This window comes from Mugil cephalus, chromosome 1 (genome assembly GCF_022458985.1).
Source record: "Mugil cephalus isolate CIBA_MC_2020 chromosome 1, CIBA_Mcephalus_1.1, whole genome shotgun sequence".
Classification (NCBI taxonomy): domain Eukaryota; kingdom Metazoa; phylum Chordata; class Actinopteri; order Mugiliformes; family Mugilidae; genus Mugil; species Mugil cephalus.
In genome coordinates this window covers 3,202,447-3,227,463 of record NC_061770.1, presented here as the reverse complement: position 1 = coordinate 3,227,463, position 25,017 = coordinate 3,202,447, and the positions used below count along the sequence as shown (strand labels likewise).

The 25,017-nt window shown below is 40.8% G+C and overlaps 1 protein-coding gene across 2 annotated transcripts in view; it reads left to right on the top strand.

Moving 5' to 3' along the window:
- LOC125022730 (nephrocystin-4-like) overlaps window positions 1-13,103 on the top strand; it is a 159,667-nt gene extending 146,564 nt beyond the window's left edge. Inside the window, exons 23-29 of one of the 2 annotated variants that reach the window (XM_047610754.1) lie at window positions 567-723; window positions 2,441-2,517; window positions 2,802-2,887; window positions 4,160-4,331; window positions 7,081-7,260; window positions 9,246-9,389; window positions 12,843-13,103. In XM_047610754.1, coding sequence (XP_047466710.1) covers window positions 567-723; window positions 2,441-2,517; window positions 2,802-2,887; window positions 4,160-4,331; window positions 7,081-7,260; window positions 9,246-9,389; window positions 12,843-12,983 — 957 coding nt within the window. In that variant the 3' untranslated portion in view covers window positions 12,984-13,103. Of the gene's footprint in view, window positions 1-566; window positions 733-2,440; window positions 2,518-2,801; window positions 2,888-4,159; window positions 4,332-7,080; window positions 7,261-9,245; window positions 9,390-12,842 lie in introns of both variants that reach the window. The other variant, XM_047610012.1, reaches the window with a different exon arrangement.
- The last annotated feature ends 11,914 nt before the right edge of the window (window positions 13,104-25,017 follow it).

Genomic DNA, 25,017 nt, shown 5'->3' with positions numbered 1-25,017 from the left:
TCACATATGCTCACTCTCAGATTTAACTAGAAATAGTAGGTTGTATATCAGCCGAGCTCCACCCCAGAGGACCACAGATAAATCTGAGTGGGTCACAAGATGAGACAAAATATACATATTTCTGCTACACAAAATGCATTTTTCTCTCGTTTCTCTATTTTAAGCTGAGATACGGGACACTTTCTTTAACTTCCAGAATCAACTCTGCAGCTCAGGGCCAGGGCGTGTAAGCAAGGAATTATTTTTGGGATAATTGGCAAAACTGTTGAATTGTTTTACAGCAGGTTTGAGTGCTGATGTAGTAATGTCACCATATCCCCAGTGCTCAGCAGTTACTTCACTGAATACAGTGATCATTACTGATAGAACTGAGGCACAAAACTATGAAGATGAGGTCAATTTGACAATTGTCCTTTTTGCTACAATACGCAGTTTTAGTATTTGATATGCTCAGAGGATTTTTACTGCCCCACAATGAAAAAGCTGTTTCTCTTACTGAATATCAAACACCAGGCAGGAGTGTGGCATGCTGCTAATGCTGCTGACCCTTCACCTTTCCTCCACAGGTAACATTCAAAGCAGAGGATGGCAAGCCGATGGCCATCTGCCAAGTGAATGTGGAGCCGACGCCTCACGTTGTTGACCAGACTTTCCGACTTTACCACCCCGAGCTCTGTTTCCTTAAGAAGGCCATCCGCCTGCCCCCGTGGCACGACCCCACAGGTTGTGCAGGTTATCCCCCTTCAACCATTACTCCCTGTGCGACAGCCTCAATTTTGTCCCCTGGCATTTCATCCATTTGAACTTTATTGCAGTTTTATCATTGGTTTCAGGCTTGCATAAATTAATACATCATCTGTATCTATGCTGACTCACTATCTAGGAAGATCATTAGTGTCAGTAAATGTGCATGTACAGAAACATTTATACAACACAAGTGTGTAAGTGAAAATGAATCATGTATTCTATCTTCATTTTACTGTGTTACTAAAATATCAACATAACAATCTTCCAGTTTAATGCCAATTTTATTACATATAAACCTAATAATAATATACATTTATTGGAATTAGAACAGGCTCTACATGAACATTACTTAAAAATGTACCTGAAAGTAAATAAAGACACCCCAATCAAACACACGAAATAGAAATATTAAGCTTCGGCAAAATGAGCCAGTGTTCCTTCTGTTCAGACGTGTTTCCAGTCAATGCAATGAGAATCACATGTTGCTCAGTGTCACGTTCCAGCCTGGTCTTCACAAAACATATTTTTGGAATTGTATGCTGGCACAGACAAAGGAGCTTTCTGAGGAGCTCAGATAAAGAGTTGCTGTTGCTCGTCAGCCTGAAAAAGTTTACAAAACCATCTCTAAAAAGTTTGGAATCCACAGCCAGAATGATGATGTGAACAGATGGAGAAGATTTAAGATTATTGTTACCCTCCACATGAGTGGTCAAGCAACAGAGATGCACCATAGTCTGAGAGGTCACGTAGGAACCCAATGTAGCAACTAAAGGCCTCTTTCACATTGACTGTTGATGTTAATGTTTATGAATCCACCATCAGGAGAAACACTGAACACATGTGGTGTGCATGACAGAGTGGAAAGAACAAAGACACTACTCCAAAACGATGATGCCTGCCAAGAACGCCAGAAGACTATTGAGAAAATGTTTTGTGGACAGATGAGACCAGATTCATTGTATTTGGCTTAAATGAGAGGTGTCATGTCTGGGGACTAAACAATGCTGCATTCCAGCGTCAGAACCTCATCCCATCTATGAAATGTGGGGGTGGTAATGTCCTCGTTTGGCCTGTTTTGTTACAGTTGGTCCAGGACAGCTTACCATCATTGATGAACCAATGAATACTGAGTTATTTCAGCAAATAAAAAAAGGAAAACGTCGGGGCTTCTTAATCTCAAGAGAGACTAGGTCATGCAGGAAGAAAACAAATCCAGGCGCACATGTTGTTGTACAAAAGAATGATTAAAGAAAAACAAAATTAATGTTGTGAAATGACCAAGTTTAAGTCCTGATCATAATCCAATAGAAATGCTGTGAAAGGACCTGAAGCAAGTCGTTCATGTGAGAAAACATCTAGTTGCTGTTATTGCTGTACAAAATGCTCACAATACACACTGAAAACAAGGGTTCATGTTTCACTTTTTCGCATCACACATTTACAAATGATGGCTTCTCTAAAATAACCAACCACAAAAACATAATATTTCTGTTTCATTAGTTTTATTGGATTCTCTTTGTCAAAACTGTCAGAAATTTAGAAGGATGCAAATACTTTGGAGCGGTGCCGTATGTATGAGTGTATGCATAAAACTGTACATGTCCCATGAGCAGTCATAAACACTGTTTAAATGCACTACTTGGTCTGAATTTTTACTGTCAGTATATTAACCTTTTTTTCTCTTATAAACTAGTTGAAGATTCAGATTGGAAGAGTAACATTTCCGTCCGCTGCAGTGATCCTAACATCATATGCCAGACAAGAATGTTGGTGAGAGGATTATATTATTTTCTTATTCTTATTATTTCTGTTCCTGCTACAAGTAACCCACACTAATATTAGCAGGGGATTAATTACTGCACTGATAACTATTCAGAGGGGAATGCACGTTATTCTAACTCTGTCGTGAGTAGCAAGCTGTGTCGATGGACAAAAGGCTTCCCCTAACATTATGCCACACTTGCTCAGGGGCTAACGTGGGGTTTCTTTTAGTTCTTCCTCTTTTTACCCTTCCTTTTTAGCATCTCTCTGCCTTTTACTTTGTGTCTGTCTAGGTGCCAGGGGAGCCTCAGGATGTGTACTTGAAAGTGCCAGGGAGTCCCAGTCCACACATGAAGATGTTCTTTGTGATGGTTTTCACGTATGTGTTATTTACCAACCAGGCACCGCGTGTAGTGAGCACACACACACACAGCTTAGCCTGAAGAAGCATTTTATTTTGGAGTAATTAAATTGTTCACACTGGCTTGAATTAATTATGGAGGTTTGGTGGTCAGGATGCCTGAAGTTACAGAATCTGTCCTCTAGTTCTCTAAAAGTCCATCATGTTTATTATGGTCTGTCTTTTGAAATATTGGGGCTTAGGGCACTAATGTTATGGGTATAATGAACTTTGAACTGAATGGTTTGGTTTGGTTTGGTTTGGTATTTGGTTTTATATCAAAGCATCAACATGTTTCCATATGTATTATTTTCATGTGTATACATGTACGTGTACGTGTTTTCATTGAAAGGTGTTTCACGAATGACCTATAAGGAGACCTATATAAGTCTTGTCTCGTGATATCCCATAATTCTCTTAAATTCTCGTCACTTCACTTTGAGGAAATGGACTTCAAATGAACTGGTTACATGACCCCCCTGCGTCATCTCCAGTCACGAAAAATGTGAAGAAGGTCTTTCCATTGCACCTTTGTGATGAACTTTTATATCGATTCATCTGAAAAACCACCTCATGAGAGCATATAAGTGTTTTAGTGATATTTGACAGTTTTTCAAAATGAAAGTGTTTCCATTGCTGTTTTTTATCACGATATTTAGGTTTTGTGCATTTCTAGTGAAAAAATTTAAATTTTAATATATGGATAGATTCTGGCACATGTTAACTCAACAAACTATTAAAATTGACCTTCAATATACATTAGAAACCTTCCTCAACATTTCAAATGACCCACATTACAAAAACCAATGCCACTTTCATCAGTTTGGTCCTGTTAGCAGAAAATACTCCTTCAAATGTTTGAAAAATTATTATGATAAATAAAAATATATAATTTTCATATTATTCAAAAATAATTAGGGTATTTCAGTGTACATATTTTTACAGCATGTAAAATTGAACATAATCTAGAAATATCGGTAATCAGCAGCTTCACATCCTCCTTAAATGTTTTCTCCCAGCAGAGCTGAGTAGGTGACTACATCTTCTCCCAGTCTGAGTCAGCTGGGCCCACTGAGACTGAATTCCCTTCATCTCAGCAGTGAGAGGATGATGATGCTCCTGATGTTTCTGCTTATTAAAATGCTAGCACAGCCGTCGGTCAGCCCTCCTCATCTCCAAACTCATGCTGCACATGCTGCGCCCTGCAGGGAGCCTTAGCCTAATTGTTCTTGATGATGTTTTTCTCTGTAGTGATAAGTGGATGGCAGCGCCCTCGCAGGTCTGGCAGATTTACGTGCATTTCCTGGAGCGGGTGGACGTCAGCTGTGTGACTGGTCAGCGGAGCTGTCAGTCACTAGTTCTGAGGGGGAGGCAGGCTGTTCGGAAGGTCAAATGTTTCTCATCACATCCCAGGGAGATTGAGGTATACTTACCACTAAATACCCTTTTTTAATGTTTCGTTATTTAGCACAACGCTGTCTGCAGTCTAGGATATGTTCCCCATATCAAGATATGGATCTCAACAGAAATTAACTCTCAGCAGTGTTGAAAGTAGAAGCCTCCACAGGTCAAGACCCAAATAAGTCAATGTGGGTCTTGCTGTACTGCTGCATGTCTCAGTTCTGTGTCTCAATATGTCTAAAACTAGCTGTGTGTGTCATAACCATTGCACTAAAAAGCCGACAAGCGCTTTGGGACAAGAAAAATAACATGTGCTGCTACTCTTTGGGACCATTTTCATGTTTCTGCCAGTGATGGTGTCTGACCAGGTTAACTTGATTTTGAAATATGTCTTGTTTCCCTCAGGTCTTGTCACATTTGCATTATATATTGAAGATTTATTCATGAAACTAGTGGAAAGTTCTGTTCTCCATGAGCGCCAGAGACAGTGAAAACCTAGTTAGGAGATCCAGTTTGGAGATAAAGGACAGAGGCCAAGATTAGTTTAGTCTAGATGGAGAACTGAGAAGAGATTACGAGAACACCAGGAAAGAAAACTGCTACGAGCCTATACATCTACACTAAGACTACTTATGCCCTATCCCATTACTTCTCTGTCACATAAGATTGTTGTTATTTGTGGTGCAAACCAGTGAGGTACAGGACCAACATCTGAAGCACTATCCAGATATGAAGTGATTTGCTTGTTGCCCAACATTTTGTAGCAGAAACCTGGTCACCAGTTCAAATTCCAGGTTCTGGTTGTATAATTTCCACCTTAAACGTTCCAGAGTGAAACAAACAGAACTTGTAAATGTCGTAAAAGTATGGCAAACCTATCAAATTTTGCTATCACCACTCACTGTTTGAGAAGAAAAAAAACTAAAACAGCTCTATCGCTCCATTTTAGTTTACCTGACACTCCAGGCCCGCTATCAGCATGATCAGTTTGGGGGTAGGAACCAAAGTTATGGACGGTGTGTCCCTGCCTAAACATGTGGGGAACTCTGTGTCTGCATCAAATATCAACCAACTGTATCAAACACTAAAAGATTAGTTTAACTTACCATCTGCCCAATTTGTGTCCCAAATGTGTTTTCTCCTATCGTCGCTACAGCTTTTTGAATTAAACATTTTACGGTGTCTTGTCACCACATGCTGCTACACTCGTCCTTTAGCCGTCATGGGTACTTAAGGTCTAGATTCATCTTTTAAATATGTGAAACAGTCATGTTCATGAAATTATATATAGTCATATTTTAGAGCAATTTATCTATTTGTTTCATTAATTAATATTTGCCTCCTTCTTCTACATCTCAAGAGATTGGAAACAAAATCTTATTCTTACGTCCTTATGTCCATCACTTTTTTGCCTCACTTGCCCTGGTTTCATGGCTTCCCTCACTGAACCAGATCAAATTAACAAAAGACTTAGCATTAAACCAGAAACGTACACATTAATGGATAGATACTTACCTGTAGTTGAGGGTGGGGGCTGTTTGTCCTACGAATGGTGCTCTAATGACCCATTATTAGTCTCAGGCTCTTGTACATCCTCTTTGTTAATTGGACCAAAACATGGCTGACACAGATTGAAAACAACATACAGAACAGATGGAATCAAAACAACCCATATATCAAATCTTACATAAGCTGAGAGCTTTGTTCTTTCACTGTTGGCAATTTTCAATCTGCACATCTGAAATGATTTCATGCAAATTGTTCTTCTAGCAGCAGGGAACAATGGAATGGCAGCAGTCTTTTTAGTAATAACACCAGGTTAAGATCCATGTTATTATCGAGAATATACAAATGCAGATTGACAGCATAATGGGCCTTTTCATGTCTTTTCATATTCATTTCTATTAAGTTCTCTCATTACTTCTTGCAGTCATGTCGGGACACAATTTGACAGAATCAGAAAAATTAGTAATGGCTGTTTGCGCTCAGAACATACCAAAATATGTTCCAGGGGTGTCACATTGGCCTCCATTTTTAATAGATCGTTTCGTATTCATAACTGAGTACAAGAGCAGGGAGCGTTTGACAATGCTTTTTGTTCAGAGCTGCAGTAAAAGGGCATTTCATATCACACATCCATATTCAAAAACAAAAGTGATGGACTGTCATAACCACCGTGGCTGCATACAGTACGACCCAAACATGTTTTCCCTGTAGAAATAGAGCACTGGCTGCAAAAGTGACAGATGTATTTTTAAAAGATTTCACCGTGTGCATCAGCGGCCGCTTTGATCTGACTCCCGGCAGGTTAGCTCACTGTGGAATGCATTGGAGGAGTCTTATAAAACAGGATAAAGCTCAGCGTCAGAGAATAGCTTTGCTTTTCTCAACAGATTGAAAAGGAGCTGCACACAAAAATCTCATTCTCACATCCTTATGTCTGTCACTTTTCTGCCTCACTTTCTCTGGTTTCATTGTCTGCCCCCTATACACCGAACCTCATTCACTCTTTCTCTCACCCGCTCCCGTGTAAGTCGAAAACCCCCTTTGCAGAGTCTCTTAAATACTTTTTTCTCTTCAATTCTATCCTATTTTTAACCTCTTCTTGTTAAATTTGTCTCTCCTCTTCTGTTACAGTCATTCTGTTACCTGGTTAATTCTCTCTTTACCTTTATTGTGACTTTCCCATTCTCACAGCGCTCCCAATCAACAGCATCTTTTTGCCCTACTGCCAAACCCAATCAACCTTACCACACACCTCTGCTCTGTAGGTGGACCCAGCGGGTGTGTTTGTTTTGCCTCCAGCAGCAGTGCAGGAGCTCCAGCTGAAGGTTCAGCCGTGGCAGACTGGCAGCCGCTTCCTGTATGTGAACGCCGTGGATGTGGAGCATCGACGGCTTGTCACGGCCTGGCTGCTCTGTCTCAACGTCCACCGTCCAGTGCTGTCCAAGGTACGAGGTTTTCTGGATTGCCTGTGGATTGACTTAAAAATGTAAAAACATCAAACTCGGAAATACATCTCAACTTGGGAATCAAGTCCATGTGCTTGATGGAGAGTCTCTACTCTTAATTCTATGATGCTGTCAACTATAAAGAATATGTGGAACATTGAAAAAAGCCTTTGTAAAAGCTTGATTGCACAAAGTAATTTTTTACCATCTGCTACCTATAGGATCCCACCAAGTTGGCTGGCTTTCTGTCGATTCACCAAGCACATTTAATATTTTATATATTTAGTATAAAAATTTTCCAACAGTAAGCACTCTCGAAGCAGAGTGATGTTCCTAATAAAGTTCTTTGTGTAACAGGGTTTTGGTATTATAATACCGGTATGTCACAATCCATCGTGAGTTTGGGATTCCATGTTGACTTAAAAGTGAATTTCATCTTATCAAAGTCCTACAACTCTTCCCACCTCCACCTGAGACCACACTTGAATCTACAGACATACATTGTTTGAATTTTGTTGAGGATGATAGGAATTAATTTTGAGAAAGACCAACATCCATGAAGATAACATATCATTAAGCCGCATGTAGTAATTGTCATCATAAAGTGGATTTATACTGCGGCCTTTTTCACTTCCTTAAGAACAGTGGTGTGATGTACAGCTCCATTAAATATCGGTCTAACTCAAAGCCACCGGTGACTCAGAGTTGCATTCAGTGCCTGAATCATTCTGGTAGCTCCCTGGGCCAGCGGGACATTCCCAATCCCTTTATGGCTTTTGTCAAGAAAAGACTAAGTGCGACGGATCCCAGGCCAGCACTCAAAGCCAATCCCCTCTATAACTGCTGTCTGCCGTTTGAAACCAAATGTCTAACTGACTGTGTATCGAAGATTAAGTTCACATTACAGCTGAAGTCATCTTTTATTTTTATGTATATCCAGTGGTTATTATGTTACTATCACAGCTGCAGTCAAAATGCCTGCAGGACATATTAGGAATGTTAAAACAGCAAAATTAGTCAGTCCCCAAAGACACTGGTTAATACTGCTTATTAGTGCTTCAATTAAATGCCACCAAAATATAGATGTACTATACTAGAAAAACTCCAAATAAAAGCATATGATCTAATTGGAACGACTTTTTAGGCTTGCTTTGTAAGACTGACAAAAAGTTTGAAAGGACATGAACATGTACAGTATATATTGAAATTTCGTCGCTGCTGTCATGGCGTGTTCTCCCAATTCAAAAAAACTTGCAGCCTTCTACTCTGTGGGCAAACATCTGAAAGGTCTGTGTGATAAAGTCCTCTCTGACAAGTTTTAAGAGAACAGTGACAAATCAGTGACACATTTGAAACTCGAAAAACATATCGGAGAAACACTGAAAAACGAGTGCTGCATTTGTGAAGGAGAAAATACAAAATGTTTCCAGGGATATGAAAATTCCATTCAGCCTTACAAAACATTATGCGTGCCTTCAAAATGTAGTTTCAGCTCCTCAAATCGTTTTTTTTTTCCTTCTTTTTTTCAAGCTTCCAAACACTGACTTTAAACCCTTCAAACCTTCTTTCCACTTTAAAAATATGGCCTGAGATTCATCCTATACCAAACTGACTACTCAAGGACACTTTGGGAACATTTCTTTTGCCCTGAGCTGACTTTCTATAAACATTTTACTTGCATATTCAAGTTGACTCCCATGCGCTTTATTTACCCAGCGTTGCAAATGTTCCAGTCATGATGTCCTTGCATAGTCTGATTTAGTTCCTGCCCTCATAAGGTCATCCTGAGCGTGTTTGGCATAATAACGGTGTTTTCAAATGTCTCATTGTCTGTCAAATGTCTCAACAACTTTCCTGTTTATTCCAAGCCCTAAAATGTTTGCTGCTGCGCTTTGGGTTTGAAACTTGTGTGTGATGATGAAACTGGACATACTAGTAAGCAGCTAATACTGACTATATACGTGTGTTTGTGTGTGTGTGTGCAGGCATTTGAAGTGTCTGTCCCAGTTGGCGGCGGGCGTGGCAGCTCCAGGAAAATCACTTACACCAACCCTTACACCAGCAGCCGAGCATTCCTGCTCCGCTCTGACCATCCAGACCTGCTCCAGTTCAAAGAGGAGAAATTCCAGGTAGGAAAAGGAAAGAAGCCATACAGCTCTCTTACTCTTGTTGAGCATGAAATCAATATTTTGCTTAATGCCGAGCCGAAGAGAAACCTTCCTCCTCGATTAAATCTTGTCAGGTGAGGTGAGAAGTAGTGTAGCCAGACAACAACTGATTTTAGCCTGGTTTTGGTTATAATGTCCATCAGATGGACGTTATAGGACCTTGTCGACAAAGACGTATATCCAAAAAGTGTTTTAAAAAGCCAACTGGACTTGTAGAGGTTTTTGAGAAGATGTTTTGCCACTCATCCAAGTAGCTTCTTTAGTTCTAGGGGACAGGGGACAAATATTGCTAGGCCTCTTTCCCTATGAATGGTGCTCTAATGACCCATTATCAGTCAGAGGCTCCAGTCTCTTACAGAAATTAAGACTCTATTGTAAATTGATAGCAGATTATATCCCAGTCAGCCTCCTCTGTTTAGAGAAGTTTTTTTCCCATCTGACATAGATGACTTCCTTTACTCCTCTCTCAAACCATCTGGTTTCTCTGGGTGTTTTGTCTTTGTGATGGACCGTTTTAGTTTTTTTGCCTAAGTGTATTACCGTGTTTGAAATAAACTGGAATGATGTGTTTCCTGAAAATTCTCCTGAGTTCCTCCAATACACCAGATAAGTAGGGGGTGACAGTGTTCTTCCTCCAGTTGTTCTCTTCCTGTCTTGCCCTTTTTGAGATATCTTCATGAGCCTTTGACAGTTGGGCCCAAGTTGGCCCCAGCTGTTATATCCACGTATCTTGATTTTGTTCCTCCTCCTTTCCATTCAGTCTTGTGGGTACAGTCTGTGCTCAGTCTTGAAGGGTTTTGATGACCCCTAGTTTATGTTCCAGGGGTTGGTGGGAGTCAAATAATAAATACTTTAATGCTGAGGCTTTGGTCTTCTTCCATGTGCAACAGACAGTGCAAGGCAAGGTAAAACTATCCCCATCGATGTCCTCTTGAGTGAACTCGATGTTGCTGTCCACTGCACTGGTGTGCTTTGCTTATTTTGCCACAGAGTTTTTCTATTTAAACCTCAACTTCCCACCAGTCCCTTAGAACTGGATAATACTCGGGTGAGTTGCAAAACATCTTCAAAAAACTCAAAAGTCCAGTTGCCTTTTGTTCAGTGCTTTTTGGATATAACACGACCTGGATGACTGAGAACCTCCACAGACAAAGAAAACATTACATGTGGAAAATAAGATTATATGAGAAACGCGACGTGTCTTGGAGAAGCCTTTTTTTTTAGCCACAGTCTCTGACTCATCCTGGTAGGTGAGTTAAAGGCGTCAGTGATGTCTAGCCTCTCCTGTTGACTATCCATTCATCAGCTGTGACAAGTGAAAGGGTACCTTGTTTGCCTTTAGGACAGAATGAGAGAAAAATAGGAACGCCATTACTGCTGTTTTACTGTTATGTGGTCAGCGTCTGAGAGTTGGTTCACTCAGACATGAAACACTGGAGTAAGCTGTCATTTGCCTTTTATTTGCTAGGGTGTGACATAAGATCAAAACAAATGGGAAACCATTATTTTAAATGAACAAATAAATGAACGAGATGCAGTGGAAGTCAGTTTCCACATAAACTATTAAAGGTTCCCGCTGTTGTTGGCCAGAATGCACTGCATCAATTAGACAGGAGGTGGGCAGGGTGAAAAACAGCCCATTGTTCTTTCCATGTTGTCAGCCAGGCACCAGGTGTCTCAGGAAGAATTTACTGTGCTCGTAGCATTAAGCAAATGTGGAGGCATTTTTTTTTTTTTTTTTTTTTTTTTTTTTGGACACAACTACCACGCCATGATAAAGTCCACTGTCAGGAGGAAAAGGAAAATAGAGATCAATACCTCCACGCTTTCGGGGAAGATTACAGCATAAATCCCCCAAATTTACCCATATTTCTGCTGTTGGCTATTACAGAAAATACATGGAGGTGCCTTCAGTCTGATGGAAATACTGAGAAAAGGGCGAAAAATGACCAAATTAGGATCCAGCAGGATGTGAGGTCTGATAAGAAAAGCACTGCAACATTAAGCACTGCCTCCATTTAATTAGAGAAAAAGAAGAATCAAAATTGCACTCCGCATGGAGTAATTAAGGCCAAAAAAACAAAAACAAAGAGTGGGATGTGAGGGTAAAGCAAACCATTTGGTGTTTCCTCGTGCCTCAACCCTTGTGAAATTAGACAGGGAAAACCTACAGAGATTAAACACAACAAAGCGTGTGGAAAAGGATATTTGTTTCCTTCAAAAGTGTTTTATTTTTCTACAAATTATTAAAATGTTTGCAACCTCCTGAAGTGAATACAGTGAAGCAAATACTGTTATAATAAGTTCTGCACGAGAAGACAGTGTGGCAGAGAGGGCACAGAAATACGATCAGACTCACAAAACAAGGACTAACATTGTCATTTGATGTGTAGAACGATTTTTTTTTTTTTTTTTTTTGCAGAGAAGGTGCTTTCTAAAAGAGATGCATTAATTTACAGGACTTACGTCAGTGTCACCCAATATTCACCTTGTCGATCAAACAGGAGGAAGCTCCCTCATGGCAGTGGCTGATATCTATCTGCTGTGTTTCATCAATTTCACACAGTGTAAACGCTGGTCGTTTCACAGTACTTTTCATGCATTTCTTAACAAATTAATTATTCATGTTTCATTTATCTTTATGGCTGTTCGTGCCTTTATACATTTGCTATTAATTGAATTTATGCTTCACAGAAGTTGTTTTTGTTGGGTTCTGTAAGTACTTGACAAAAAAGTCTCACTGAGTAGGTAGATGTTTTGGAGCTCTGTCACAAAAATAGTCTCTGTGATGTGAAATGAGGTTGATTCATACATTATTATCATTTAACTTCAAAGGTAAAGGGATGGAGGGCTGAAAGACTTTGAAACAGGTCACGTATTTAAAAAAAATTGTATGATGAGGATGTGTATCTTATGTACAGCAGGGGCATAAATGACAACACACATACAGTTCTCTATTGTACTTCATTTGATTCAACTTGTATTTGTGGTGCACTGGGAGGATTGTATGGTTGATCTCATATCTGACTTGTTTACATTGATCAGCCGCAACATTAAAACCACTGATAGGTGAAGTGAATAACATTGATCATCTTGTGACAATTCAATGTTCTGCTGGAAACTTTTTGTCCTGTCATTCATGTGGATGTTACTTGGACACGCAGTATTCACCTAGATCAGACCAGACACCCTAGAAATGACGCTCACTGATGCAAGCAGCCAACGGGATGCAGCCTGAAACACACACACTAAAACAGTTTAGGAAGTAAAAGAACATGAAGAACAGATAGATAACTCGTGACTTGTTTAGTGTATGACTAATAAGCTTCTTATTGTGCAGATTTTAGTTTATTTGATGCAGAGAGCAGCTTCGTGGGCTTTAGATGAATATGTTCATGTGTTCTCTGTGTTCAGATTGGTGGGGGAGAGAGTTACACCATTGGATTGCGATTTGCCCCCAGCCAGAGTTCCGGCTCAGCAGAGATCCTGGTCTACGTGAACAACCTGGAGGAGAAGACGGAGGAGACGTTCTGTGTCAAAGTCAACTATTCTTAAGCTGTTTCCAGCAGCAGGTAGACGATTCTGCTTGAAATTGCTGTTCTGGTTTCTCAGCATAGTGAATGTAATTTTGTATCAGATCAATATTTAAAAAATAAAAAAAGCTTTTTTATCACATATATTGTCTCCTCCAGTCTTTTGCACAAGGTAAAGCGTTCAGCATTGTATGAATGAATTTTGTTGCTCAGTGAGCTTCACTGAAATAAGGTCACGCTGCAACAATCCAACATACTGAGTGAAAAACTGGTAGACAAAGCTACTTTCTGTAAAACACACAACTCTTACCCTCTTCACTAAATCATTCAGTAAAGCATAGGAGAAACTGAGCACATTTAAGAATATTTCTATCCATAATAAAACGTGGGTGCAGAAGAGAACCAATAAGAAACTAACTACATTTGTGTTGTGGTCAGCAGCCTAGTGCAAAATCCCATTAGTGAGCAGTCCTCTCTCCCAACATGTCCGCCAAATGTGTGACAGGTCAGCCGGTCCAGAGGTAGGCTGAGGGTAAGAGCAATAACATTTTATCGACTTTAATTACCCAGCAAACCCACTTGAATGCCACTTGATGGTCGAGTTTTAATCTAAGACAAGCCAGGGGTCCGCTCTCCACATCCCCTCACCTCCCAAACAACTTATCCTCATCACCGGCATTATTAGAAACAGCCCCGTAATGAGGTATGATTTTCCAGCGAGGCGCACATCTCTTCACATCGGCCTCATTAACACCGGCACCCTTTCAAACCCTCCATGCTCTCTCTCTCCCCCGCTCATCCTGCTCTGTGTCTCTCTATGTGCTGAGACACAGAGAGGGAGAAGGCCATGCATATTGAGTTATGTAACACAGAGTTACACAACCCCCCCTCGCTCCCTCCATTCTAGCTTTCTGTCTCATTAGAATGCAGGCTGCAAAATAAGCCTCAGCACAGCAGCAAAGTCTCGTAGAACGAACATAGCAACCCAGCCAGGCACACTTCATCTGTACCTTCTGTAACATCTGAAGCAGGAAGCCTCAGTGACTTCTGTATTTCATGTTAATATGTTAACAGCTTACAAAGACACACATTAAATGCTGTATACACTCAATAATGTCTTCCTTGTGCCTTCCACATAGTGCTGCCATGCTTAAGAACATACTACCCATCTTTAAACGATGAGTAATTGGTTGCTGCAGTAGTTCTTTCTTGGAATAGTGGTGAGGTAGATCCTTAGAAAGCCTTAGACTATCTATAGAAGAAATAACGTACTCATTGTGCAGAAGTTTGATTTTACTGAAGAACACTAATGTGAGAAACAGCTGGACTGGACGTTAAATTTACTGTCTCTTGCCTGCTCACATGTACTAGGTTTGTACAAAGTACATCTGAGCCTCTGTGTGACTTGAGCAGGTCACTGGGAAATGACATGGGTGGTTTGTCGATTGTAGCGACTGGGCAACATCCCACCAAAGGGAGAAAGAAAAGGATTTATTTCTGTCACATTGAACAGTGTTTGGACTTTATTTAGAGGTGCAGTCACAGTTTACAACAGCGTCAGTCACTGACAGCTAGCCAATCAGTGTCAGTCACCGAGTACTGGCCCCTTTTGGCCATTTCAATATGACTGCAAATCTGATTCAAACAAGCAGCAGCCGTGGGGTGATTGAAAAATGAAGCCAACGCAGAAGTGGCAGCTACTTCAATTCCTCGAAAGGGCCATTCCCTACTGACCTCTGCCGTGCTGTGGTACATGGGCACTTCATACGTTGCATCTCTTGCCAACCCCAGCTCCACTCACGCCCCAGTGCTGTGACTGCTTTTTAATTAGCGAGAACGACTGAGTCAGATGACAGCGGCCAGATCAACCACACTGAGCTTCAAAATGTCACCCACCTTCATTTACAGTCAAACAAGTGCATGTTTCCACCCAATAAATGAGCGTCTTTTTTCTTTAGGGGTCTATTTAGTTCAGAAAGTTTCAGCCTTTTCAACCAGCTAACAACTATCCATCCTTACTTTCCCTTCTTCATGTTTGTGGACTATTTTTCTTGGGCTGCATACCTAGCTCTGATTACTGTGTCAAAATAAACCCAATCCTTTAATGGCAGCCTCTCAGCTGCCGTCCTGCGCCTGCTGGGGTGGAGATGCGTCGCTGCCTGGGTGTGGAAAAGATTTGCCATCCATCCCAGTGTTGGGCAAAGTAATACGCAGTGCCTCTGATAGGAAGGTGATTTTCTGTTGAAGTTCTACTTGGTGTGAGGAGTGTGAGTTTTGTGCCTGTTGTGGTTTTAATACCTGGATCCTGGTCGGTGCAGCAGCCCCCTGTGTGAGCCGTTGCTCTCTCAGCGAGGGGCAGCGCTGCGCTGACACCTTATTAGCGGTGCCAGTCCAGTTGTTGTCGGTTCCTCCCGAAAGCGCACAGACACCCGCCACAACAGCTCTCACTGTCTGCTCACCTTGTTAGTGTGGTTAGACGGCTCCTGTCTCGCTGCCCAGTGGACAGGCTGCCTTGATATTTTGCAGGGTGGAAGGGTGTCTGTTGTTGCCCCGATTTGGAGAAAACCAGGCATACCTGCTGGTGCATGTCTGCGTGTCCTAGTGTGTGTGTGTGTCCTAGTGTGTGTAGGTGCCTTGCCTGAGCCATGTGAGTGGGTGCATGTCTGTGAAAGCATACAGCAGCACAGGTATCAAAGAGCTTTGTAACTGAAGGAATATGCAGCCTAGCAACCAGCCCTCGTGTACTTCACTGGCGTGGATCGGAACACATGCAGTGGTGGGAGTTTGTTAATGTTACTGCGATTCACTTCAAACTGAAAACACACAATTCAACCAATAAAGGAAAGCTGTGCTTATCAATGGCGTCCTGGCTGAGCTTTTCCACAGCTCTGACAGACAAAACGCGTGCTGCTGTGTGACTGACGTGGGTGTGGCTTGAACTGCTTAAAGGTACTAAATAAAACAAATGTGAAAAAGAAAGCAAGAGGCATGAAAGAAAACAGTAAGAAGCTCTTAAACTGAAGTTCAGTCAGACTGAGCACGTTAACCGTCACAGCAGGAGTCCCCCTCCCCCAGCCCTGACTGCTGAGCATAAAGGGAATGTGCGTGACTGAGGGAGCGTCTCCGTTTCCGTCACTGCAACCCGGCTGAGGACACTTCTCAGTAGATGGCAGTCTTACACATGCAGCAAATTCCCACTGTCGGCAGTGGCAGACAAAAGAGTTCATCAAAGCTTACTTCCAGCCTTCATTTCTTATTTTCTCCGTGAATAGATCATTTGTGTTCGGTTAAGTCTTCTGTGCTGTATGCAAACTTTACAGTGAGTATCCTCTGAATCTCATTGAGAGAAAGGCCAGATTTAAAAGAAGGATAGACTCTATTCCATGAATAATGTGGTGACTAAAACAGACTTTAGCTCTTTGCTTTCTTGCTGTTCTGAACTCCAAGTGGATGAGGTCCATCTTATGATTTGTGTTGGCCTTGCTCCATTTTAAAATATTCAGCTTTAATGGGGCTGGCTATAGTCAGGTAAGAACTCTAAGCTGACTGCTGAGCTTAGATCTACCTGGAAGAGAGAATAAAGACTAACTATAAGCACTAATGTAAAGATGTCCTATTTATTTATTTATTTTAAACATGTTAAGTACATCCTGCTAATTCAAGTATAAAATTTCACCCTGTTTCACATGTGGTTGGAGCTACATTTACTGATGGATCTGCTTCATGAGATCCCTGCTGCTACTTAGCTGGTCGGAATAAATAGAACACATGTTTAAAGGCCGTCACTTTATCTTATATATGAACGGCCAATATCATGCAGTTATTCCCAACCATAAAAAGTAGAAGAAGAAGACATTGGGTTGCAAAGGGTGTTCATTTTTGTGTGCTTGTACTCTATGTCTGTAACCATGTAGTGTTTCATAGTTTTATTACATGGCTCATAAATACGTTGATTTGCTGAATTAAGTTACTAATCTTTTTTTCATTTTAATGGAAAAATTGTTTTTGAAGGTGTTTTCAAATGAACACACCATAAATATGAAAATACTTTATTTGGATAAAATTAAAAGAAGGACATTAGACAGCAGATAATTGATGCAATGTATGTATTCAGCTGAGAAGGTTTTATGGTGATTCTAACTATTAATAGTCATTTCAAATAATATTTTATGATGCTCACATGCTGAGTCAGACATTAAATTTCAGGAGCAGTTATGTAACTTTTATTCACGTTGACATTTTGAAGGTTGTTACAGAAGGCTTTGTTTGAAAATCATTCATGGTCTCATTTATATAACATTTGAGTCTTCATAACATACCTATTATCTCTTCCAGGGTGTTGAGAGAGCTTTCTTAATATGAATTAATAAAGTGAAATTTCCTCTTTAAAAAAGCTTCTGAGCCAGGGTTTATTCACATTTTATCTGAACTCTCAGGGTAATATCCCTCGGGTAGAATTTGTCATTTTACTTCCCTGCAGTGTCTTGCCTTAAAACAACAAACAAATAAATATTTAAAGAGACCTGCTTGACTTAATCATTCAGACAGCCCTTTCTGGTGTAGATTCACTGACAACTTATCCTTTAAATGCAATATTATAGAGACACCATATGACTTCAGTGAGTTTGTCTCACAGAATCAGCAGACATGCTAACATTAACCTTGAGCTATAATAAGAATCACGTGCTTGCAACAAAATTTCAAGAAAAAGATTTCTTTTAAGAAAAAATAAATAAATATGAGTAAATGGCCAGTTGAGAGCAGGTGCAGGATATATGGTCCATCTCCTTGATTGTCACAGCAGCTCTTTTTTCTTTTTCTTACAGTAATTACTAAAAAGAGGAAATTCTCTTTTCTCACATTGTCACAATAAATAATGGAACCTAACAAACACCGTGTTTGGATATCTGGCTCAAACAAATATAGTGCGTGTGCTTTGAGTCTGTGTGCTTTGTTTATTTCAGGGCTGCAGCAGGGATAGCAAGGACATTTAGTCTTTTGAATCTATCACTGTGTCCGGTAAATAGAAGCTTCGCATCCAGAGGAACATCAACAACTGGTAACAAGAATCCCATGAAATCTGCTGTTATTTTCATAGTCTGTGGATGAGGGTCGGTCGGCTCGGTGCCTACTGAACTGCGTATCAGTCTTAAGAGCATTTTGTATAGAAACTCAGTGAGCACATTCATGATATCCAGGGGATAAGCATCGTCGTTTGATTTAAATTACCCTCTTGTCACTATAATAATGTGGCTTGGGATCAATTGTCATCTTAGACAATCACGTTTTATCCCATGATTTAAAAAGACAAACTTTTTTTTTTTTTTTTTTTTTTCACAGCTGCCTGTGTTAATGCTTATGCTGAAACCGACTGCTCACAGAGAAGACTTAAGGCAAGGGGAGTCCAGGGCCATTTCAGCGTGAGACACAGCATTGATTGGCGTGTTTCTGCGGAGTGCAGATAAAACAGAAAATAATGCCCAGTGAGTCCAAGCTTATTAAATGCCAAAAAACCACATGGTGGCTAATATTCCACCATGTTCATACTCTGACACGTGATGCTCCACCATCAATCATTCTATCATTCATCTGCACGCTGCGACGCTAAGCAACAAATCAGCAAAATACCTCATAGGATTCTACGTGGTGCGCAAACATGCATGGATTTTATTAGCTCATGATGCTCCTGATGCCTATATTTTTTTTTTGTCCACATTAACTATGGATGCTTCTCTAACTCAAGCCCCCTGCCTCTGCCCTAGTTGGCCCGCTGTGCCAATGCAGTGGGCTTATGGAAGGGGATAAAAAATGAGTTTTCCACTTTGCTTTTGTTGGTGGGCTACTAAATGCTGTGCTGGTTCATAGATCTGTCCATGTAGAGGATTACACCCCGAGAAAACCTCTAAAAACCACTACCAGACCTGTAGGTGGCATCAGAAATCATATGGACACTACGACTGTATCCATATACATTCACTAAAGCAATCAATTTATTGTATAGTTGAACAGTTATATGCCTCAAATAATGTAATTGTCGTCTTAAGGAGAGATCATCTCATAACTGGGTCACTGGTTGATTAACCACTGACCAGCTCCAAATGAGGTCCACTCCAGTGACCCGTTGTAAGTGTCCTTGAACACTTTGTGATCCCTGCTTGCTCCCTCAGTGTTAATTACTTTGAAGAGGACTGTCAGCTAAAAGCCTCAATGGAAACCGTAAAGTAGTCAAGTAAAGAAAGGACAAGCAGCTGCTGTTACAGTGGGAGGTGGGGAAGATGGAAAGCTGTGCCAGTTGTTTTTTTTCACCCCTTTTGGCTTTAAAAGTGTGGTTCTATAAACAAAATAGCAAACTTTAGCTCTGGAAACTGCATAACAATAATTCTCGTAGCCATTAAGTGGAGTTTCATGTGGGCCTATTGGATAATAAAGCAGAGATATATTGTGGGCCAGCGCCCTCTTAAAGATTTTATGACGGATGCAGTTCATCAGAGTGAATGACGATGCAAAATTGTGCGTCCATGTTTTCGAGTTTGCATTCTGCACCCTGCAAAGACTTAAATGTGTTTATTTTGTTTATGCATCGAGGAAAAAAGGGGACCGTGGCGTGGTGCACTGCAGCAGCACGGGTCAGTCTTATTGCAGTACATCAGAAAAGGTAGAAAGGGGGGAGCAGAGATTCCGGAGATATTTCTGACATGGAAATTTGCTCTTTAGAACATTGCTTTTTTTTTTTTGGTGTTGTTAAATGAATGGTTTGGATCAAAGCTTACACTGTGATTTTAGCACTTCTGAGAACTGTCCCCCCACCAGTATTAAGTCAGGGAGCCACATCCAAATGTCTGGAGTTCTGGCTGCTTGACACTCAAACCTTGATGCACTGAAGCAATGAATATTTTTGTCGTTTTATGTTTTATGCTGAATAGAGTGATGGTGAAATTTCTTTCCATAAGGGTACATTTCTTAAAGGTGCCCTCTCCAAGTCTGTGTTAGAATCAAAGGGAATAGTGGGAGCAGAGATGATCTGTGCATGTTACATGGTGCTTTGACACACTCCTAGGTCTAATCAAGCCCAGTGAGGCCGCCTGAGTCGCCGTGTGTGATGGTGAAATCCTGAACAGTCCAATGTTACTGACACGAGTTAGAAGGCAAGGAACCAGTCATTTCTTTGATGATTTGTTGTCATGAGAAGTCTTAATGGAAATTTTTCTGCTGTAGCCAAGTCCTGTAATGAATACAACAAATCTACAGTAATGCTGAGAGTGGCATGAATTTGTGGCTGTAATAAACCCCTGCTGTGGAAAATTCTGTTTTGTTGACTTTTGAAGTGAAATGAAGTCGATCCAACCCCTGCAGCACTTTTAAAATGAACCTTTCTGTCAACATAAATGTGCTGTTACTTTTTTATTTTATCAAGATTTTTTAAAATGAGACTAGTAATGGTTGCATGTGCAAAAGTGTGTGGACGCTATTAACATACTGCTCTCCCTGTTATTAAGCAGACCATCTTTGAAAACCTATTTTGTAGCTCTTTAAGTCTATTTAATGTTGATTTGGAAGTTTTCTCACTCATATTTTTGGGAATAAATTTCTGCTCATGTTCATATTATACCTGCTGCAGCGAGCTCACTCTCACCTGGATGGTGGGAAGGGCACTGTGAGGATCATGTTCTTTGATTTCTCCAGCGCTTTTAACACCATTCAGCCCTTTCTGATGAGTGAGAAGTTGCTTAGGATGGGTGTCAGCTCCTCCACTGTCTCTGGATTGCTGATTACTTGCCTGTCAGACCCCAGTTTGTGCGGCTGGGGAGCTTCCTGTCAGATACCGTTGTCAGTAATGTAGGGGCACCACAGGGGACTGTCCTATCTCCATTTCTTTTCACTCTTTACATCCCTGATTTCCGATACAGCTCTGGGTCCTGCCACCTGCAAAAGTTCTCTGATGACTTTGCAGTGGTAGTGTGTATCAGAGATGGACAGGAGGTGGTGTATAGGACACTGATCACGGATTTTGTGTAGTGGTCCTGGGCAAACCACCTACTCCTGAACATGGACAAGACCAAGTAGCTGGTCATTGACTTCAGGAGGAAGAGGACACCAGTGGAGCCCATCACCAAAATAGTGGAAGCAGTGGACAATAGTGATGCTGTGTACAAGAAGGGCCTGAGTAGACTCTACTTTCTCAGGAAGCTCAGGTCTTTCAATGTGTGCACTGAATTACTAGAGTCTTCCTACCAGTCTGCTGTAGCGAGTTCCCTGTTCTTTGGTGTGGTTTGTTGGGCGAGTAGTAGCAGCAATACCAGTCTAAGTCTATTTTAGTATTACTTTAAATGTATTTTGAAGTCTACCCAAAGTAGAATGTTTTTAGCCACAAGGAAAAGTAGGTGTTTTTACAAAACATTGATCCTTTCTTTGTCCCGATGTACCTTTGAGATATGTTTTTGACTTAATCTGTCGATAGCACGTTTTCAAAACCACTCTGACAAGTTGCTGATTTCTCTGCTGCAGCTTCTCCACAGTCATATGGCATTTAGGGGTTTTGTTTTTCTGCAGACAAGCAGTTTTCCTCCTTCTCTTTTCCACATCTTGTCTTAACTTTCACAATCCCTCTTAAGTGCCATTACATAACTGCCATTATAGAGGGCATATATTGCAAGCTGGAAGCTTTATGCACTCCTCCCCTACTTTGTAGGTGTCAATTACTTTCATTTTCAGATCATCTGAGAGTTGCGTGGTGGAGCCTGCGGTGATTGAGTGTCACCACATTTGAGGAGACTGAATTCATCAGCTCCGGACTTTCATCAGACAAAAAATCCTAATAACAGTCCTTGACCTGCCAGGTCCCAGCAAGTCAATTAAGTCCTCATGAGCTTCTGAGTGTTTTCACTTTCGCACATGCCAGAATAACTGGCCAGTGAAATATAAAGTACTAGCGCCTTAGTATTAGACTTTTAGACTTTTTTTTAGAAGTTTCATATCAAGAACAGAACCTTTTTCTGTAAATATATATCAGTTTACACAGATAAAAAACAGATTAACTGTTTATAGAGATGGACCACCCTCCATGACGTCAGCTATCCATTATGTCACTATCTTGATAGTGCCTGACTCACCTGAATTACGACTGATTCAAAAGCTGAGGTCCACCGTAGACCCAGAGAGAGACAACAGACAACCTCCAACATATCACTTGTGGCTGTGCTCTTGCTTATTCATAACTTTAGCCTTAATTCAATTTAAATTTAACCCCTGTTCAGTTGTAGAATAGAGAAACTGACTTGACTTGACAGAACTGTCTGTAAACATGTTTATTTGTGTTGTAGAGTTGGAGCTTCTCACATGGAGATCCATGGAGAGTGACCGGCTCTCGTAGCCTGCCCCAAGTGGACATTCTAGGTAAAGTGTTCTACACTTTTTTTGTTTATTTTTAATCCTGAAATTGCCACTTTGTTAACAGAGTGATATTGACCTGGGTTTACTAATTAACATTCCCACCATGAGCTTTTGGTTACCACAAGTCTCATGAGACTGTAGTACTAAAGCCCCTGAATGAACTGAAATGCACACTGCCTCTTTAACATTCTTTAATGGATTAGCTTTTCATTTACTTGAGAAATTAGATTTGAATTAGTTTATTGATTTGAATTGAAGTATAGCCTTTACAGTCCCACTTGAACATCTGTCAAATAGAGGTTTTATCATAGATGAAAGGATAACATATTTGAAATGGTTACTGAAACCTTTTCAACTCTAATATGTACAAACACATATTCATTTCTCATATAAAGGAGTTCTTTTTCAATCAGGGCAACCATCGAAGGTCAAGAAGACTGAATTACAAGCAGTAGTACATTTAGGAGGCTTGTATTTTGATTACCAAACCTTTTAGAGAAAACACACTCACAAGGGTCCTTCGACTGAGTTTGCTTGCCATCAAATTGAAATGAAAGGGATTGATGTAGTAAAGGTGAAATTATTCAATCTGATGCAGACACAAGCTGCTCCAACAGTAGAGGGGATTTAAATTACTTAAGTGTTAGCCTGTTATGAATTTTAAATGGGAAATCATGTCCCATTTCCTGAGTTTAATCAAGTCTCTTTGAAAATCAGCCACCGGATTTCTGGTTTAATATACTAACGGTTAGAAAGGGGAGAGAGGGGAAATGAAATACGGAGTCCTGATTGGGTGTCACAGCGCACTTTCTGTCTGTCAGCAGAATGGCCTGGCATAATTAGGAAAAGAGGCACAATGGAAGCAGGGAGCGCTGTGTTCAAAGCCGAGAGCACCACTCGTTTATTTTTTTCTTTGGCTTCACACATTCAGACGTATTGGAGACCTATCTGCTTTGCTTTTAACTGCTGCACATCAGAGTGAGCAGCCACTTAGTGAGGTCCAGCCGTAAGAAACAATGTCATTCACATCAGAGACACTACAAAGCAGCCTCCGCCCTCTTCATTGTCCTTTTACATTTACACACCGCATGTACAGCCAAAGCAGCGTGTGTCCGAGACACAAAGAATATCCTGTCACTGTGTGTCGCCACACTTCCATTCAGATTCCCTGAGACCACCTACGACTGGAACAATTCCTTTTTACCTAATCACATTAAGCTATGAGACATAAGCTCAATTGCAGTTATTAACCCATATATCACTGTTGATTACAAAGCGCGGTCCTGTTGACCTAAGTGCACCCCTTCAGAAAATATTCATGAGTAAGCTGCAGGTCTCTGGGAGATAAATTGGTGCTTTGACTACGTTTCCACCTTATCAAACTAGAGGTCAGAGCTCAGGTAATTTCTTTAGGCAGAGTGGAGGCAGTTCAGAACCTTTCCATGAAATCCATCCGAGAGTGGAAAGCTCTCACCTTGCATCATCCCTCATTTCCTGCTGTCAGCGAGGGCTCATTACAGCAAAAGAATTAGGACCTGTCCAGTGTCTTTGCTGATCCTGTCCTGCAGGACCTTCACACGTCAATAACAGTCGGTCAATATACCTGTTAAGCGAACTGATTGGTATTTCTGATTTTGTCACTTTTGACTCTGGAGATCAATTGACAGTGTAGGCTTTAAATGGAGGGAGAAGGCTGGTATTATGACATTCCCACCAAAATTCAAACCAAATGAAGCTGCACGTAACAACACTTTCACATAAACATTCAGCCAAATCACTAAATTATGTGTGAAGCGGTCCCTTATTTTGAGTGTCTCAGTGTCTTCCAGTTTTACAGCCGCAGCTTTAATATTTTAGTTCAGTCTCAATGCTATCATCAGTGCTCCAGCAGTACGCAGCAAAAATACAAAAACGGATAGTCATTATGACAGAATCTGCTTGAATGCTGAATTAAATGGAGAATTCAGTTTCTAGATGCACGTTTTTTATGTGGTTGATTTAATATATATTAATTATTATTAGTTATTTTATTCATTCATTTATATGGTTAAACGTCTTAGGTATTTATAATTATATACAACATTTTTCTACCTATTGTTACTCAAAGCATCAGCACCAAGGACTGGGATTCAGAGTCTTGCTGCACAACACTTCAGCATGTCCATGTAGCCAGTATTGAACCCAGTATTGAAGGCCTAGTGTGAATTACTCTAGCGTTGCTGAGTGCGTCGTCATCGGCTGTCCTTCTCCATTTGTGTTCAGCTTGTCCCACCCGTCGGACGACCTACCATTCCCTTCAAGCTCTAGACCCTTCTGTGACCTCACTCACTCTACATCTCTTGCTATTCTGTACGTCTTGCACTTACAGCGCATTGATTTTGCACTTCGCTGTTCCAAATTAGGAAGAACGTCAGTGTTTGATCCTCTGCCACTCTCAACTTTGATAGTAGTTCGTGTTACTTGAGGTCAGTCCAGTCTCTGTACCCTGAGTCCTCAGAGACCTCATGTCCCAGCTACGGGCTGGTATTACCATCCACTGCCCAACAGTCAGGCCCAGGAGACTAGGATCGGGAGAGGTTCGTCAGCCCTTGTGGACGACTGTGGACAAGCTCACAGAGGCACTGAATTTAAGAATGGACTGATGCAGGTTTATGGCATAATGTCAT